Consider the following 20,746-nt stretch of genomic DNA (forward strand, 5'->3'; position numbering starts at 1 on the left):
TTTGTTTGACAGCACACAGTGTGTCCTCAAACTAAACCATACAGAAATATTTTATATATTTTATAAATAAGAAATGTTTTATAATATATTTTTTAAATTTTGATCGATAGTTCCCTAAACATGTTTAGATTCCTGCAGAGGAGGAGGAGCCTGCAGGGCCGAAGGCTCAAGTGTTTTTGGATGAAAAAGAAGCTGGAGATGTGTGAAGGAGACACCGCTGAGCTGAACACGAAGCACGGCCAGAAGGAGGGAAACGACCCATCTACCCCAAAAACCACATTTGTCTCATCTTTGTCTCTGTGAGTGTCTCCTCCTCCTCTTCCTCCCTCTCAGGTGTGTCTGCTTTATCCTGACACATCTCATCACATCGTCTCCTTCAGTCACAGCTCAGTGAGAGCTGCCGATATTAAATTTCCCCCTGATGTGAAACCAGAGCTGCCTCTGAGCTTCCTGGACCACATTTTCTTCTTCTCCCGGCGTAGCAACCGCCGCTCGAATCTGAGCCTGCTCATAACTCTGGACAAAGCCTCGGCGTGCCGGAGGCCCCGCTGCTAATTTTACTGCCCGCCGGAATCTGCTGGCGTGACGCCGACAGCAGCTGAGAGCAGGTGGGCGGCCTGCTGTTAGAGAACAGCTGCTCTCAGCATTTTTATACCTCCAGAAAATGTTCTCATTGTGCATATATGCATATTTAAAAATAGTCCTTGTCTGCACAAACTTGGCCACGATAATCTGAGATTTCAGTGAACTAAGTGAGACCCTGATATCTGACAGCTCTGAGGCTAAAATTTCAGCTTTAAAGATGTCATGATTGTAATGTGCTCTGAGGTTTTAAAAGTTCAGCCTCCATATGCAGGAATTATTTTATTTGCTGAAAATTTACAAAAACCTCCAACAGGCCCGTCAAACTAAAAACAAGAATTCTGATGAAAAAATGTGTTTTTGGTTTGTGAAACACTGATTTCGCAGCTCGTTCGTGCACAAGGAAACAGCTGAAGAGACGGTCAGAGAAAAAACATTTGCTGCTCCTACATCACCAATTTAACGCTTCATTTTTTGCCAGATTTAAACTGCAGATTTCTGCTGCAGACTTGCGACATAATAAACATTTTTAAAACATTCATTATTCCTTTGACATGTTTTCCCTAAACTGAGTTCATTAAACTGAACATTTTTAAGACAAGTTCAAACTTTACTGTTAGAAATTCACTAGTTTCTAACAGCTGACCATAAATCTGTCTGATGTGGTCTCTCTGCCTGTGGGAATAATATGAGGCAGAGGAGAGCATTATGTTTAAAGTCAAAGACACTCTGTAAGTTCTGTCCCCGGTGGGCATGTTTGGAAAGTTCCAGTTAAAAAAAAATCGAGTTATAGTAGCATTGATTTGATTCCATTACTTTTTGGTTTTTAATTGCACCTTCATATCACATTAGCAGAGCTGTGACACCAAGAGTGCAGCGGGCTGCAAAGTTACACAGTTTTGCAAGACTGAAGTCATTTCAAAAAGAAGCCAACAAAACGAGAATCCCACACACGATGTCACTACATAATTTTATCATATTTAGTCTGTGAAGGCGCAGATATCATATAAAAGTGGATTATTTTTATCAGCTGTAAAGTTTCTGTGCGGATCAGATTTTAACTGGAAGCTTAAATTTTATATTTTGACTGATTTTATACCAAAACTCAAATGTATGAGTTTGAAAATGTTTTGTAAAACATCTTTTTAATATTAGGAGAAAGTTGCTCATCAAATAAAAATGTGATCTGCTGCATACGTGTGCGTCTGTGTTTGATAGCTACCTTGGTTCTGGGATGGGAGAAGAACTTGTGGAGACGATCTGCTGGCGGCGGGGATGTGATCACCAAGGCCACAACACCACAGAGCGGCTCTATATAAAGGCTTCTCCGCGGGGGAGGGGCTCCAGAAATATATATATGTGTGTGTGTGTGTGCGTGTGCGTGAGTGTGTGTGTGTGTCATTTTTGCTACAGCCCAGCACTCTTGCATTTACGTTAAAGAAAAAAGAATCCAGTGCAATAATGTGCATTTTTATTGAGAGAAAGCAGTGCCTGAAGGCAGACTGAGTCAGTGATGAGATTTTAGATTTTAGATCATTTTTTAGAGAGCTCTTATTACAGCTTCCCCCAGATACATGTCAGTGTATTTTATTAACCTAATAATAATACAAGGAGGTCATACAGATAAGTACTGTATGGAATACTGCATTTCAAGGGCACTCTGTTACTGTTTTTCTGTAACACCATATGTTAAGATATTAGTGAAGACACTTGTAAATGAGAATTCATTAGCATACTCTTATAGATGATGCAGCAGTGAGCCGTCAGCTCCTGGCTGCATCGTTGCTCATAAAACCCACAGATAAAGCCTTACCCCATCAGGGCAGAGTCATAGTTTAACGCTTAGATGATCTTCACTGAAAGCCGAGGTGGATCTAAACAGCATATACAATAACTGAAATGAGATCTTTGATGGGGTCAAACTTTGCTTATCATCCTAGTCCCCTTGAGGTATGCCTTCTTTTCATTGCGACAGAGAGCACTTTCTTTGATAAATGAAAACTTCAAAAGAGCAACAGGGGAAAATACGTAGCAGTGCAACCCTGAGCGTGGCACCTCTAATGAAAGCTGCCTCTATTCTACACAACATGTCCTCAGGCCATGGGCATGGAACTAATGGCCTAAAGTTTAATATACCTCCAAGTTTCTGTGTTTGTGTGAATGTGACTGTGTGTCCTTAGCTCCGTAGCTTTACCCATCAGTCTGTTTTGCTCAACTGGCCTCTGTCCTTTTCGCTGTTTCATCTTTGTGTCTGTTTGTCCCATCCACCCCCACCAGAGACCTCTAGTTTCCCTCGTATTAACAGCCCATGCGTGCCCACGTTGCCCAATCCTTTATTCTGATCTTCCTTGATAGTGTTCCATCAAGATCTTTTTCAATCTGCAGGTAGCAATTGAGGCTGTGATTGCGTGTGATTGTATTGTTGTGGACGAGACATGAGCCGGAATAAGACCGGAGCTGTCTCCCTGCTGTCATCCTCAGGTGCCGTTAGTCTTATGTCTTCTTTGTTTTTCCATCCCTCTCCCCTTCTTTTCTTCCATCAATCTCTCTCTCTCCCTCTCATCAGGTGAGTGGAGCACGCACTTCCACCAGTAACGCTGATTCTAGCTATCTGTCCTCATGACAGGTCTAAAAACTACAATGCATGTTGCGTGTGGAGAGCTCTTCGGAGTGTCACTCCTCCACTTTGTCCTGGAGCTTGGAGCTTCACGGGAGCTTAAAGAAAATGCGGCGTTTTTGCTGGTCTGCTTTCAAAGCCCACAGAGCTGTGTGCATTAGCTTTAGCACTACATGCTCATAAGCTAAGTGGCCATTAATCATAGGCTGATATTTTTAGATTTAATTACTGAGCCTGTTCTCTGCTTCTTGCAGTTATGTTCCTGAAAACATCTCAACACAAGCATTTTTTTTAAGTCATTTAGAATCTTTTTAATGACAAAGTCCTTTTTGGATGATGTATCCAAATAACTGAGAGGATCATTATCACATTATGAGCCAGTTTTTTTTCCCCCAGTACAGGTCAGATATTGCCCAGTCCTCCAGAGGGCCAATTAGAACATTACGCAGCACTCCAGATCTCCAGACAGTTATTTCTGTCTGACTATTTCTTATCAGACTCATCCTTTAAATCACCATGTCTACTCATCTGTCTCTTATTTTAGTCCATGTCCCCTGTGCAAGTCTTCCATCTGTGTCTCTATTTATGTGTCTGCATTCACACAGGAGACGATTTCTTTCTCAGATATGATCTTTCAGCTCGACTGTGCACATTGTGACCTGAAAATGGTCGCGTTGGCTTTGACTGTTAAAATTGCGAAATGTTGTTTGCTATCATTACAACGCTGTGTGACATGCAAAAAAAGAAAAAAAATAAAATAAAAAGAAGAAAAGGAAATTAGCCTTTATTCAGCCGAGCAAGTCAATTAACTTCAAATTTGTCTTCGTTATGCTTGGCAAAAGCTGAAAAGACCTCTTGTAAGGATTTGGAGAAAAAGTGGCAACAGCTTGGAGGAGGATACAGAGGACGCAAATAAATACATAAATGTTGATAAAACAGTAAATAAGCGCAGGCGCATAATCGGGACAGATGCACAGTTAATAGTGTGACAGATAATATCAGCAACAGCACAGGCGACATAAAAGCCATTTGAAGCGTTCAACAAACACATCGCAGCTCTGATAAATAATAAAATGTGGCCAGTCAAATGGAGGCTTTGTATTCGATGATTGTGATAGTTTCCCTGCTCTTTATCAAGTTGTGCAGAATCTATTTGCTTCTACAGACAATGTCATCCCCAGAAGAGAGCGACATCTGTTATGTTTCTGAAGCGGTGTGACACCTCCTTGGTTTGACACTGTTATTTTCTGTCCCTTTCCTTTCTTGTCTGTTCTTTGTTCTTGTAATTAGAAATCATAGGTCTGTCACTATTAAATATCACCTTCAGAAACCCAATCAGGCGCTGTTTTGAAAATCGCTTAATTGTGTCAGTCGTTTGCCAATCATCTGCTTCTGCAGTGCGAGGCTGTGTTTTTTTTGTTGTTGCTTTTGAGTTTTGGTTGGAGACAACAAAACAGATCACTTCAAAACTTTACTTTGGGGCTCATCTCTGATTTTAAATTATTAAAAATATCCAACTTTAAGGTCACGGTGAGTGAAGCTGTGTGTGGATGGCATTTAAGTCAAATCCTTCAGACTTGATTTGCTCTCTGTTTTGCAAAACTATGTATAGACACTGGAATTATTATTTATTTTTACCAAGTCAGATACAAACCTACCTCAGTCTCATTACAACAACCCACACACTAACAGTCAAATGCTGTTTTAATCCCTGTCTACATGTACAAGGGTATTTTGTAGCACAGAGCTTTTTCTGTGTGTTTTGGCCTTCCACGCATAAAGGCCATCTCAGTTCACTGATGAAGGTTTTTGTCTTGTGTGTACCTTTATCTCCTTTTTTGACATCACACTGTGCACAATGATATAGTTTTATGCTTCTGATTAAAGAACATTTCTATATGGTTAGGGTTTTATCACCACCTGTTGCTCTTAACAGTGTTTGGCATCATTTCTTGCATTTTTATGTTGATGGGGGTATTTTTCAGGACAGTGGATGTCTTACAAAATACCAAAAATCCCCATTTTACAAAAGAAATCAATAGTAATATCATACAGCAATTCTTTTTCAGGCGTTGCTGTGCTTTTTGGCATAAAATAAAAAAGAACAGGCTCACTGGCTCTGAATCATTAAAATATTAGAGGTGCAAAGTTGCACATTCAAAGTGCCCTCTGACTAGAGACTTTACAATGGTTCAATACCAAACTGGCAATAATCTCGTGAATGTTAAGAAGGTGACCCATCCATGCTTGGTCTTGGGTCCTGCTTAGGTCTTTGGTCCACTGACTGCTGTTTGGTCTCTGGATCATAGCCATAAAGCAACTTTCAGCGACCAGCCTAGACATGATTGGAAGATGTTGCTATCTCATCACTTAAGAATGCTGATGTTAGTGATTTCTCATGCCTACATAGGAGCTTGACTGAGATAATAATTGGGTCACAACATGTTTTAATATGATGTTCTTTAGTTTATCCAATTCATCTTTGAAAAGAAAAATAAAATGTTTAATAACTTTTAATAAAAACTCAGCCTGTGGCAACACGCCATTATGATGCCATGATTTTGATCCATTTTTAATATTACTGAGAATTTTGACTTTGCTGCTGTTCTCGTGTTTTTGATTCTGGTGGTGTTCTCACTGTGTCTGGATCAGTACTCCGGCTTCCTCCCACAGTCCAAAGACGTACGTGGGGTTAGGTTGACTGGAGATTCTAAACTGGCCGTAGGCGTGAATTTGAGTTTGAATGGTTGTCTGTCTCTCCATGTTGGCCCTGCAATAGGCTGGTGACCTGTCCAGGGTGTACCCAGCCTCTCATCCAATACCAGCTTGGATGGATGGATGGATGGATGGATGGATGGATGGATGGATGGATGGATGGATGGTGTTTGTGGGCTTCATCATTGGTTATTTTCTGTTTTACTTTGAAGGGTTGTTTTCTTTTGTATTACTCCCTGCCTCTTTCTTCCTCCCTCCTAACTACCATTACCTGTGTCCACCAGTGTTCTGCCCTCACATGTTTCTTGCTCCCTATTTACTGTTCTGTGTGTATTTATAGTCCTGTGTTTCATTTTTATGTTATGTTCCCTCATTTGTACTCCATATGTTATCCTGATGGTCTTCATGCTTCTCATGGCTATTTTGGATTGGTTGGCTGTGTGGACTTTTAATCACTGCAGTAGAGCTCTGTCCATCCAAAGTGGCCTTATCGAAACGACTGATACTAAACAAAAAGTGATATACTAACTAACTATACTAACTAGAGTGAGAAAAAATAAACTAATAAAAAAAAAACTTAGCTGTTCACTACATATGATCTATGCAGATGTAGCTTGGAGAGATGTACCAGTTCAGTATGTTTCTAAATTCTGATTTAGTGCATGCGAGTGAAAAAAGCACTCAAAAGCACACAGGGGAGGTCAGAAAAGTAGAAAGTGCTAAAAGTTGTCAGAAAATTATCTTCATTCTGGGCATCAATACTCATAGTAGGAGTAATAAAATGGGTCTTCAGAGTCCTTAATAATTTTAAAGCGGTGCTTCTTTTCTTTTTCTTTTTTTTAAATATGAATGGCATTAACAATTGTCTGTGTACCATTAATTAGTATTTAAACATTGAGCTTCCACTCATGTCAGACAGCCTCACAGCTGCTGATTAATACCTCTCATAAATTACATTGCAACGAAGAGACATAGATTGTGTGTGGGTGACAAAATGAGTAAATAATCAGTCCTGGCTTCACCAGAATCACAGCGCATAGAAAAATACTCTAATGAGAAAGTGATGCTTGCTGGAAAGAAAAGGGCAACACTGAAAACTCACCTTGTTTGCAATCGATTGTGTGGGGTAGATCATTTAAGCAATTCAATTACAGCAAAAGCCTTTGTAGCACTAAATTGATCTTCTTTTTGTCTATTTGTGATTTAGTATACATCTTCAGTACATGTGCTATGAAAAGTGCGGCTCCTGTCATTTCACGGTTGTGTTTGTTAAACTGCCTCGGCTGGAAATCATCTCTTACAAGACCCCTGGTACCTGACACAGACTGACTATTTGTATGCCCGACCATCCACCTGCTCATCCTTTGGGTTGTGATTGGATGTTGGCCCGTTTCCAGTCTGTGATGCATTGTGGCTGCCTTCTAGGCATTAAAACCTAAAGAGCTTTGCTGGAAAGCACTGAGAATATTCTATTTCAATGTGCCACTTTGTAATTCACTTTGGAGAAGCCTTGCTGATTTGAATAGAATTTAGAACGACTCGAGTTGCTTAAAATCTTCCACAGAAATGTTTGGCATTCTTTCCCAAAGCACTGAAAAGTATCATGGATATTGGTAGCATTGTTTGAGTGAAGGACTAGTCCAAATATTTCACAAAATCTGGTTTATATACTACTACATAGTGCTTTTGTTATAGGGTACACACAGTCACCAAAAAGCCCACAGAGAGCTGTCCATTCATCTCCTGCAGTGTTTCCATGTGACACTTTCCTGCCTTCCATCTCTTCCATTTGCTCCCTTATTAGAGGGTGTGAAGTGGTGTTTGAATTTGGATCCAGGGCCTCTTTCTGTGTTGCCTGCAGTAGCTTGATGCCGAGAAGGAAAAGAAATATGGGCCCACGGAACGATATTTCACTGGCACCAGCCTGACATTGATGGATAGAGGATCATTAGACATTTGCCAGTTTGCTTGGGCGTAGAGTTATTTTCAGCAATAATGTATGGGAGAGGGAACAGGGGCTGGAGGAGGGCTTCTGGCAAGATCTCAGAGGACCAAGGATTTCAGTTTGGTGGAGTTTTGTACAAGTCTTGAAGCAAAACGTAGGAGGTGGAAAACACAGAGGGACGAAATACAGCATATTATATAACAGTTTTAGCTTTGTAACTAATAGAATTTGCAAAGCACTACCATTGAATTGATAGGGCGGCGGTTTCCAAGCTATTTTATCAGACATGCTCCGACAAGCCCTGAATGAATCAATACCCAGTCAGTGAGGAAACACATCACCCACCAAATGTGTGCATTTTTTATTTATTGACTGAGTTTATAGGCAGCATGGTGGTTAGCGCCGTCTCATCACAGCAAGTAGCTCCCGCTAAGGGTAATCTGGCTTCCCCTCAGAGTCTAAAGACATGCAGGAGAAGTTAATTGGTGGCTCTAAATTGGTCATGGGTGTAAATGTGAGTGATGGGCTATCAACCTGTCCAGATTGTACCCCAATTTTCAGCCCATGGCAACTGCAATAGGCTCCGGTCCCCATTGACTTTGACTTGAATAAGCAAACAAAACGGATAGTAAATATTCCGCACTACATTTGTTGGTCTGAAAGTTGGGTATGTGATGAAGTTTGCACTTGTGCTCTATTTGAACAGTTACCCGTTATGTGCAACATAATCATACATCATTTTTGGACACCTTGATTGTTTGTCAGTTTCCATCCATTGTTGTTTTACCCAGCAGCTGTTTACCCGTTCAGTTAATGTTAGCTAAATATCAGATTTAGCTAACTACTTTTAGCTAGCATTTATTAATTACTTTGATCACCCATTTTGAACCTTTATTAATTTCTTTTAAGAGCTTTTTCAGTCAGTTACTTTAGTTAACTATTTAGCTGCATTGCTTTTAGCTTATCACTGCAACAGTTTGATATTTACTAAACTTATTTTCAGTTACTTTTAGCGAACAATTTCAATCATCTATTTAAGCTAACTGCTATATTTCCATGCTTGAACGCCCATCTGAATCATTTTCCCTCTCAGGACCTTTTTCAGCCATTTTTGTTCAGTTGCTATAAAGAGGTGTTTTGCTTTGTTTTGTTTTGTTTTTGTTTCATTTACTTTTAGCATGTATTTAAATTACCTCAAACAATTTATATCAGCGTAGATTCTCATGATCTTGTGTCTCATGTCTAGTCATGATTGTCTTAAGCACTTCAGTCGAATGCAATCCGATTCAAGCGCTTACAGTAAGATGATAATTTGTATCTCTTACTTGTTTGCCAACACACTCAATTGCATCATGCCTCTCTGCAAGCTTCCCACTTGTTCTATGTTATGAACTCTTAAAGTACAAGCACTCTTAGGTGGAAATTACTTTTTTTCATCTGTCCTTGCATCTTTTCAGCTGATTGGAATGGAAAGAATGTCACTTATTACTGACTGATTTCTGCTTTTCTTCGCAGTCATGGTTCTACTAATTGTGACAATGCGTCGGAGAAGAAAAGAACCTCTGATTCTGGAAGAGGAAAGAGATATCAGAGAAAACATCGTCCGTTATGACGATGAGGGAGGGGGCGAGGAGGACACAGAGGCCTTCGACATGGTGACCCTGCGTAACCTCAATGTCATCAGAGACCCCAATGTACGACGAGACGTCACACCAGATACCCCTACTTTCTTTCATTACCCCTCAGCTTCTCGCCCATCCTATAAATCCCTACCAGACAATGTGGTGTTTCGAGAGTTTATTTGGGAGCGACTGAAGGATGCCGACGTGGACCCATCAGCTCCCCCGTACGACTCTCTGCAGACGTATGCTTTTGAAGGTAGCGGCTCTGTAGCTGAGTCGCTAAGCTCACTGGAGTCACTAAGTACAGACTCAGATCAGAACTATGACTATCTCAGCAACTGGGGACCACGCTTCAAAAAGCTGGCCGACCTGTATGGCAACAGCGATAGCACCACTGTCTTGTCATAGCCACTAAATGTGTTTCTTAACATTTGTGGGACTCCAAAAAATAATAGTAATTTATTGTCAGAGAAAATGATTTTGTCTGCCTTAGTGCATTGGAGGAAAAGATTCAAAGACAACACAAGAGACTGAAAGAAAAACACTTTGACTTCAAAGGTTTTTTTGGTTTGTTTACCTCCCTGTATGGATTTTGAAAATCGTGCCATGGTGAGTTTTGACACGGACTTCAAAAGTGGCTTGACTGAGGAGGAAACCTTGTGTGGAAAAGACATTAAAGGTTTCAGATTTTGGGCTTGGGTCCAACCATTGACTGCAGAATGCATACATGTTGGAGCATTTTTACGGGGAGGCACCTGTCCTTTCATTCCTGTGATGGGCACCGGCCCAGCACTCTTGCTTTGAAGCATTCCTTTGCTATCTTTGTGCTAAAAAAACATAAAAAATTTCTCATGAAAGGCTGTGTCTCTAGCGGCTAATCAGTAGTCACTTGACTGTTCATATGAAATTTGACAGCAATTTATATGGGATTTTTTTTCTTCTCCTTCTTCTATCTTTGGGACGGGGAGCAGGGTGATGAGGGGCTGTTTTTCACAAACACTGAAATCCGGAGCCACATTATTCACGGACTCAGAAATATCCTTCAACACTATATGAAGTGCAACTGCACACATATAATAAAGTATAAACAAGTATTTGATGTGCTAAGGAAATGATGTGAAGACATAAGTTGTGCAAATCATAAAAAGAATGACATGCTCGTCATTTTGATGTCTCCACTGGGTGAAACAGGAAAACATCATTTCTCTTCTTCTCCCAACAATACATTTTGCAGAAGTTGCAATGTAGTGTTTGTCTCAGTCTGTTTTTTCTTCAGCCTTTCTATTGCCAAGTCAAATGTATAATTTCTGAGGTATAATCTGTCAGGATTTAGTTGTTTTGCTTTTGTACAAGGCAGGTTGGGTCTGGGAATGTTTGCTACACCAGAAACTGTCACTGATGGATCTGTCCTCGCTGTGCTTGATTGCAAATTCACACTGCCTAGAGTAAAAAAATAAATATATGTTTCTGAAGTGACGGTCCTAACCTGGGTGAAGTTGCAGTTTGTAAGTAAATGACTTTTGCTTCTGTAGTTTGCAGGTTCCAGCATATATTGTCTTTCAGAAATGAAGTAAATAATGTCAGTGGTTTGAATATTGATGGTGAAAGGACACACTGTATGATAATCATTTTGTGCCAATTTTCTTTTCCAGCTTAAACAAATTATGTTACAACTAGGTGTCCACATGTACACTGATATGTATTCTTATTTATTTTGAAGAGGCAGAACTGTGCAAATGATGTTTTTATCTTTTGCTGAAAATAAAATTGACATTCAGTTCCTTAAAATATCGAAGCACTTTCTTTCAATCCTTCTGAACATGTGTACAAATATATAGACATGAACTCTATGAAAACTAAAAACTAAAATCCAAAAGAGCATCTAATTAATGACTAAAAAAATCTTGACTTTATTCTCTGCGCATTTGGGGATCTCAAGTAACTGGGGAGAAGAAGGAGGAAGAAAGAGAAAAGAGAACTTTATTTTTTTCATACATTTTTTGATGTGCCTTTAAGTAGTTGAAAGGCCTTGTAGTGACAAAGCATTCACACTCCACGGAGGCTTGTGTGGTGATTGCAAGGTTCATGTTTGGCCATTTGAGCGCTATTTTTGTAAATTAGCCAAGCTTGAACAATAAAGTAAAAAGATGATTATAGGTGGAATAGGATAAATGGCAAATAAACAATGTGCACTACTTTCTGCTTTCATAGGATCCCCAAAATTCTTTCAAATGCATAATTTTGGCATTAAAACTTCATGTATACATGCATACATATAGCAAAAATCATGGTCTACAGTTGTCAAGCATTGTGGCCTATTTTTTTGAGGACAGCAAGATATGAGGATGTTATTTACAAAGCGATTCACAGTAATTTGTGAAATGTGAGACAAGCTTATTCATTAGTTTTTACCCTACACTTTGTTTTGTGGAGGGCAAGCAAATACCACTCCATGAGGTTTATTTATCAAAAGATTTTGAAAAGATCAGAGTTTGGTTTAAAGTATGGCTGGTGCATGTTTTATAGTTAGTGAAACTACAATATTAAAAGGATATTTTACCAGTGTAACACCAACAAGTCATTTTTTTAGACATCAATGGTAATAGGTAGTTACCATACAAATTCAGTCTTTATAACTGACCATTTCCACAACGTTCATCACACTGACTATGAAAACTCACTCTCCAGATATACATATATATGGACAGAGAGAGAAAAAGAGTCGGTTTGCAGTTACATGAAGTCACAGAAGCAAATGAGAAAGCCTAAGTTCACAGAAGCCTGACCAATATTCCAGATTTTGTGTTTTTTGAGTAAATATTTTCATTTTTTGACTTGATGTCAATTACCACACCACACGGTGTGGTAATAAAATTACCACACCGTGTGAATTTTATTAGTGGAAAGTATCCGCCTTTCACTTTCAATACCACAGGTGTCTGAACACTAAAACTATAAGGCAAACAGATATACATATTATATATTTCTTTACATTTAATTCCAGTTTTGTCATTTCCTTAAAATATATTTTTGCCAGCTGTGTTTATAGCCTGCACCTTAGAGGTGTTAGTCAAAATGTAGACAACTAGCATCTCTTTCCATTTAATGCACTCAGAGGTTCATGAATACAATTGACAGTATAATTTACAATGATGCAAGAGATTGCAATGAAATTGTTATGCATCTTTGGTTGGTAAATATGCCATCTCCTTACAGGTATTGACATACTTTCTTAAGCTTTGAACCTGGCAAAAACAGAACATGTAAGATTTTTCAAGTGTTAGTCAGGAGTAACCAAGGTCACCATATGTGCTCATTGTCATGCAGTTCACGCAAACCTACAAGCGAAGATGTGGATAGTATTCTTCTTCACATATTTATGGGTTATAATGCACGATAGCTTCGTGCATACCATATTTAAAAGCCCCCAAAAATTACTTTTGAGAGCTACACATAGCCCACCAAAAGGATGCAGCTAAAACCTGTGGATGAAAAACTCAAGTACTGGAAGAGAACTGAGGGAAAAACATTCAATCAATTAAATTTAAAAACCAAAAAGACAACTATAAAGCTACCCTGAAGCGTGGAAGAAAGGGTAGGGTTAAAAAGTAGAGTGAAATGAAACATAGGTAAAATATTAATATATAATTAATAAGCGCAAAATTTATGAAACAGAAAATTATCCCAACACAAACTGAAGTAATAATATAGCCTGACGCAGTTGTCGGAACACATAAAGTGTATGAGATTTCCTTTATCGAAGCAGAAAGACAGCGGCTCAAGCAAAGACATCCGATGTAATCTCCAGCACTGATAGCAGCAGCAACAAGATGTGGGTTTTGATTGACCGACTGTCAATCAAAATCACCAGAAATTGTTTTAAATGGCCGCTGCCTTGGGTACTTATGAGCAATCAGGGACCCCGTGTTATCGGGGGCTCAATCTGGACCTCGACTGATTACTTGTGTTGGCCCCGCCGCCTTGGCTGGCAAGGCCCTGGGCAGCCACAGACACTTCACTCAATTCTTATCATAACCATGCATCATCAACAAATTGCCCTGACAAAGAGGTGCCCATTTTCAGAGACTCTCAGCGAGATGAGGAACATGCTTTCCTTCAGATTGTCGACTGGAACATCGCTAATAGTGTTTGACCTCTTGGCTGCCTGTTAAGGAAATCATTCCCCGCGGATGGCTTTTAGCTTCGCACAACACAGGTGACTAAGATCATCTGTCGTGCAATTACACGGTTCTATTTTTAGCGCTTCTAACAACAACACTTCATGTGATTCAAAGCAGAATTTATTTAATTGTGATGCTGTTTATAGTTTTACATTCTGTGTGTTTTTGTTGTGTAAAGTGAATATCTATAATCAATTCATAGGTTCAGGTGAGTATTAACCATAAAATGCGTTTTAAGTGTGCTTTTTGCCAGGTTTATATAGGCTTACTTCTAAGCCAGTTAGAGACTTATAATTATGCATGTGAGATGTTGTTTATATCTGAGAGCACCCAGCATGAAACAAACTCCAAAGAAAGTGTGTCTCGGTTTTCTTGCTCTCATATAGAATAAAAATAGAAATAAATAATCTGCTGGCCATCTGTCCCGGGGTGTCTGTTGGTGGCAGAGAAATGGGGCCCCTGCTCTGGCATCAGCTGGACAGCTCCACGCTGGTCCTTTGAAAAAGAGAAAAGGAGGGAACGGAAGATCAAAGGCCATTGCAACACCATGTTTTATTCTGTCTCGCGCCGCAGCGCTCACAGTTCTCCTGCCTTCAGCAAAAGAGATCTCAGACCTGAGGTTTGTGTACTCTATAGCTTCACCAAATTAGACTGGTCCCAGACCTGGGCAATATAAATAATTCTCTTGAGAGGTATGTGTGTAAGTGGGAGTGCAACATCTTGCTCCTTGAGTGCCTGGGGAACTGGGAAGGAGTGGAAAAGTAGGTCATAGTGGCAAGATTAGGGTAATGAAGTGTAAAAGAAGAGAAATGTGGGATTATCACTGGGAAATGACTCAAAATTGATCTATCATTCATACATCGATGTCCACTGTGTGTACAAAACTGGACAGCGTGGAAGAGGAAATGCGATATGAAATCAGTAAGATTGGCAACTGCTTCATCTTTCACAGGCTGCCGTTCGTCTTGGCTTTCAAAGGTCAAAACAAGATAATTTAGAGAACAATGAAATTGCCACTGATAAAAATTGAGTTCCTGGAAACTTATCTGAACGTTTCCTGGCATGACATTCGATAGATATATACAATATGGTTTAACAGGTGCTTTGTGCTCTTTTCAATATTCCTTTTCTTGGTTGGATGACTGCATTTACAGATTTTGTTACATCACCATATTTCTTCATTATGGACAACTGAAGGAGAGATTTTGCGAGAAAAATACAGCAAGATCAGCTTGTCAGGCCACTATGTGCAAAAATTTATTTTGGGTCATTTTTTACACAAATTTCCATTTAAACATTTGACCGTGGAGCTGATGTGAACTCGCTTAGAGCATCAGTACAATGATGAATTAAAGTAATTAGAAAATGATGCACTGCAGCCCTCTCCAGTGATGATTGGCAAAAACATGTCAGGGCAACATCAGCATTAATGAGCCATAATCGACATAGGCCTAATTAGCAGCACTTTGTACTTTTATGTAGGTTTATCATCATTAGCCAAGCCAGGCTTGATATGGCACTGAGTATGTGGGTGGCATAAGTGTTTGTTTATCGTGTAGACACGGAAAATAGTTACATGCTACAACAGCCTCGGTGGAGGGAAGTGTTTCTGTAGGCCTACATCTCCCATCAGGAGGGGCTTTTGGGCTAATTAGATCTCCAAAGACTTCGGAAACTGTGGAAGGAAACATGCATATTAAAAAAAACAAGGAAAATTAACGGTAGTTGTTTTGGGTTTTTCATAGCTAGCTCAGCTCAATTAGACAAGCTAATCAAAAAGACTAATAAATCATCTATCACTGGGACTATTAGAACCAATCAGCAAAGGTTTAACACCACTTTCTTTGGAATTTTATTACTACACATCTCAGTCGTACTTAGTCTGGACGGTGTTGTTTATTGTTATTCTGCCATTTCTCTCACTGCTGATCATAGGGTGTTTGACATTATTAATAAAAATATTAATCAATCGTGTCTTCTGCCATCCGCCAATTTACATATCTTTACATGGAGCAACTAAGCATGGAGCCAACTCCCCGCTTAATAATTCACGAGATGTTTTCCCTTTCTATTGTCGTTTCAAGGCGTGAGCATGCTGGGTTTATTTTTCTAATAAAACCAAATGGCACAATGAGAGGATGGAATTATCCTGGTTGTATTTAATTGAGTTTGACCAGGTCCCCGCTCGGTGTCGGTCTAATCTCCCCGCAGCACTGTAGTCTCTCTCCCAGGGAGACAGGGGAGGCCGATAAACTTTGAAGCTTGCGCTGAGAACCTGCTCGCTTCACCCTCTGCATTATTCATGATGCAGGGACTAGAGCATCTTCAAATGGCCTGTCATTTCCTTTTACCCTCCATCACAATGGCCATATGCTGCACACACTAGAGGAGGGGATAGGGGAAAGCAATCTGCAGCTAAGCCTAGCCAAACAGGAACACATACATACTAACAGATACATTCACAGGTAAACCCACACAAGGAGATATGTACAAGTGGGGAAGCTGGGACTAAAAAACGTCTGCTGTGGCATATTTCAATCTTGTGCCATTCAAAACTAACTTCCTCCCACTGCTTCATCCCCCCCAGACAGCTACTGCTGCTAAAGTAAACACGATGGTACCCCGTATTGCTGCCAAACTGGCATTTGCAGAAAAGTTATAAAAGGGCAAAAATGAGAACAATCAAAAGTTTTTGGCAATATGTTCAAAGATTTGCAAGTCTTGTGACATTTTTGGAAAGGTATGAACTTGCATAATTGTTCTCTTAGGAAACAGACGATGCAAATCTCTCATGATGAGGTGCGCTTAGCTTTTTTTCCCACAGCTAAAAAAGTGTGGAGGCGTACTCAGTGTTTGAGTATAAGTTGTAAGGATCTTCTCTCAGATCGGTGACATTTTGTCAGCCGCTGCGGAGTCCCTTCAGCCAGTGTTCCGCACGTTATTTGTGTTTACAGAGTTTGTTTGCGTGACAAAACCACACAAGGCACGTCCCTCGGAGGTAATTGGGATTGCCGTCATTTGGCCTCCCTAATGTCTGCCATTCAGCATTAACATATCATTAGCTCTTTCTGGGACCGTTCACTCAGAAAATTAGAGGTCTCCATAGACCCCCGGCTCCATCAATATGGCAAAACCAGTTGACACCTTCTCTTTGTAGTTTTCCTGAGAGAAAAGCAAAATGGAGATAGGCGTGGGAGTAAGAATGGCAGATCAAGTGGTACGTCATTATATTACTTTATAAAACTTTGTATTTGTGACCGCAGCTCATGAAATGTAATTTGCTCTTCTCAAAGAATATAATTGAAATTTTTTTCATGACCTTCACCTTGAAGTAAAAAGATGGTGCAGACAGATTGTGGAACGTGATAAAATTACATATATGGTTCCCGAGGGCTGACATGGATTCTACTAAAATAACATCAGCCTTAAAGTGATTCATTAAATGCTATTGTAAAAAGCCTGTCCTTGTCGAATGGTTGAGATGAACAGCACTGCTATGATACCTAATGACAAAACATCTGGTTGATTGTTCCTACGCTGTGATGGAATTGCTGTAGCTTGGGCATTTAGTCTTCGTAAATACCTTGTTTTGACACCTATAATGGCACGAAGTCTAAGTTGTTTTTGTTGTTGATGCACACACTAAATAGGTAGATGCTGTAAAGTGAAGTTCTTCTCCGGGGTAATTACCTGTTAAAAATAAATACAAATACAAATGTGCAACATCACAGATCACAGCTTGTCATTGTTTTTTCTTTAACATATATATTTAGAATACATATCTATGGACTGCAGGAGAAAGGGCACGCAAACTCCACACGGAAAGGCCAAAAAGAAACAGCTCCTTCACTGAGCTTTTAGAAACCATGTTCCTTCTTACATTCAGGGGCGTAATTTCCAGGGGGGTTAGGGGGGTTATGACCCCCGCCCAATAACCAGACCTAACCAATATAATCCCCCCCAATAACATTATGAATTATCTTGCATAAATAGGCTGTTTTCTTTACTCATTTCAGATATTACCAGCAAAGTAGTTACATGTTTAATCATCTGGGAATTTACCCAGATTTATTTATTTATTTACTTATACAGAGAGCTTGACCCCTCCCAGTGTTCAGCACAAAGTTACACCGATGCTTGCATGTAATGCCCTGCTTTGGTTTCTGATTGTATATGTTTGTGCTATCCATTGTATTTTGAAACAAGAGACTGTTTTTGTGTTTTTCACTCAAAGCTATTGTTCTATGTTAGAAACAAATGAAGAATACATATTTTGCAATTTGAATAAAAAATGTCTTTTATTTTATTGCTCTCAACAGGAGTGAAAGAAGGTTAGGCTGAAGTTTTTCTTTCTTGAAAAACAAACAACTAAAACATGTACTTGTTATATGTAGATATTTTAAAAGGAGATTATTAGGAAAATTCTTCTTTAAATGGTGCCTGGTAGTAATACTAATTGAATTAATATTGGTTGTTTATTGAAAATAGAAAAGGAGGAGTACAAGTAGCAGCTGTAAAAATAGTTTTATGTTGTGAGAACGATCAGGAATTTTAGCATAATAACAATTATTATGTGATCCGAAGCTGAAAAACATTAGTTTGTTTAAATGTGAGAATTTTCTGCTTTTTAAACAAATCTACTATATATTTTTTTATCAACTAAACATAATCCTTTAACCCTGGTGTTTTGAAAATAACTAAATGCTGTCATTACTGGTACCACTGTTCCACAGGATTCATGTCTAAACATAAATCGAACATAATCATAAATTCATGTGATTTATGTGTAAACATGTCTTATATATAACGAGACCCCAGCTAAAAAGCATTATGGGTTATTTATGGGTTGTCTAAGAGATTCATTTTAACCATAAAAAATGAAAAAATGTAACATTTATTAACAATTATTTCTGATCGAATTGATATTGTTTTATTGATTAATATTGTTAAAAGACACAGACACATTTTCAAAAATGGCCAACCATCGTTAAAGGACGACTTAATATAAAAGCATAATTCTTAAGGGGAAAATTATTTTAGGAAACAGAAAGGAGGTTTCTGGCACAATCTCGCTTACCTCACTTTAAACATCACTGCAATTTTATAATAAATATGGACGACATGTTTTTTATTCTTTCTGTGAAATCACAAAACTCTATCTCTTGGAGGATTGGTATACTGTTTGAATATGATTTGTTGGTTAAATCTCCCTATTATTTCGTATTTCTTATTATTCATATTTATTTAAACTGCTATTAGCAATATACTTCTTAATGCATTGGTCAAATTATAAAGCTGTTCCACTTCTTTAAAGAATATTTTGGAGACAATTCTGCAAACTTTTTAAACATTTTTCTTTGATTCATATTTGACTGGATACTATATATAAAATGTTAAATAAGGCGATACTTCAAAACATCTTGTAGGTGTTGGGATGGATCTAGATTGTTAGATTAGCTTTTTGACACAAACCATGAATAAGACGGGAATGTGTGTTATTGGCTAACCAACTGAACTAAGTGCCCAAAACTCTGCTTAAAGAAGCCCAGCTCAATGATTTTTAAAAATCATTGAGCTGGCAACCAGACATATCATAGAGAAAAAAACCTATATGATCACTGACAGTTTTACACAGTTTGACATCACATAATTTCCCAACCCTAGTAACAATAAATGCCACATTAATCATGAATTTTGTTGAGGTCACGGGTATTCTTGCAAATGCACTGCACTGCTGTGATTATAAACCAGTCAGTAACAGAAAAGTCTGAGGTGTACAAGGCGGCCTTTATGAAAGAAATAAGGAAGATATCCTCAAGGTAGGCTACCACATGGTTGGCAGGTAAATAAAACTATCTGGCCAGGGGATAAGTTTGGGTTCCTGATGGGCGTATCAACACATATGCACAGTGAGTAAATATTTCCCAGGGATGGCCATTAGAAAGTAGACTGTACAGTGGTAAAGGCTGTCTAATCCCTGCTGGTATGTGTTTCAAATTCAGCAGACAGAAGGAAGCTGATCCAATTCCCTGCATCCTGCAGGACACAGATCTGCATTTCCTCTGCACTTTGATGAAACAGCAGCCAAGCTGTCCGCCTCCATTAACAGCCCCTCTGATTTTACACCGTGCTCTGACAACTCTGTGTGCTTGTGTGTTTACTTGTATGTGTGTCTGTGGGTGCATATAATAAATATGTCTGTGCGCATATGTCTGTGATGTATTTCTTGGGATCTGCATGTTTATATTGCTTTATAGCAATGAGCTTGAGGTATCACGACTAGGAAAGTCTGTGTTTATTTTTAGATCATATGAACAAACTGAAATCTGTTATAGGTTACAGAAAAAAACAACATTCAGGCCCTATTTCCATCAATGAGAGCCAGAGCATATTCATGCTGGTTTCTTGCAGCTTTAGAAATCTTTCTTATCTCTTGAACAGCAGACTATTTTTGCTTGAGTTTCCTTTATTGTCAGGATTGGTCTGACCATGTGCCATGTTCACAAACTGTATTTTCAGATTAGGCATAGAAATGCTATCTTTTGTCACAATGTGGTGCCTGGAAACTACAGGTTATTATCACTTTAATTGGCCGTTTTTGACTACTTTTGATTTTACCTCTATATTTCTCCTTTAAAATATATTTTTCTTGCCTTGTTTGGTATCATTATTTTCTGCACAACTTCAAATATCTGAAATTTGAGTTATTTTTTCATTTTGGTATACTATCTTAGCACAGTTGATCTAAATTCAGACAAAAAATTCAAAATCCGAGTAGAAAAAAGTTATATTTTTTACTGTAAAACCCACAAACATGTTTAACGAATCATTTTCATAACTTGAAATGAAAATAGAAATTGTACATTTCTAAAAATTACACACAAGTTTTGCAAACAAAGTTATATGGTACTATTTACCTAAAAATGCAGCCAAGGCCTCAGGCATTTTTTATATAACCATTTAAATCTATTTACAGAACAATCAGGTGTTCTGCATCAAATAAGAAGGCACACAAATTATTTGTGCCAGTCCAAAAAATGTAGTTTGTGTTCAGTATAAGACAGAGGAGAACACCAAAGGCCTA

At 38.8% G+C, this 20,746-nt stretch overlaps 1 protein-coding gene across 1 annotated transcript in view; it reads left to right on the top strand.

Annotated features, from left to right (window-relative positions):
* Nucleotides 1-12,420, top strand: part of LOC102300687 (cadherin-7) — a 108,602-nt gene extending 96,182 nt beyond the window's left edge. The window contains exon 11 of the mRNA XM_005922587.3: nucleotides 9,375-12,420. Within this exon, the coding sequence (XP_005922649.1) occupies nucleotides 9,375-9,889 (515 nt within the window). The 3' untranslated portion in view covers nucleotides 9,890-12,420. The remainder of the gene's footprint in view (nucleotides 1-9,374) is intronic.
* Nucleotides 12,421-20,746: the final 8,326 nt, after the last annotated feature.

The sequence above is a fragment of the Haplochromis burtoni genome, unplaced genomic scaffold, assembly GCF_018398535.1.
Source record: "Haplochromis burtoni strain Fernald_Lab_line unplaced genomic scaffold, NCSU_Asbu1 Contig_58, whole genome shotgun sequence".
Taxonomy (NCBI): domain Eukaryota; kingdom Metazoa; phylum Chordata; class Actinopteri; order Cichliformes; family Cichlidae; genus Haplochromis; species Haplochromis burtoni.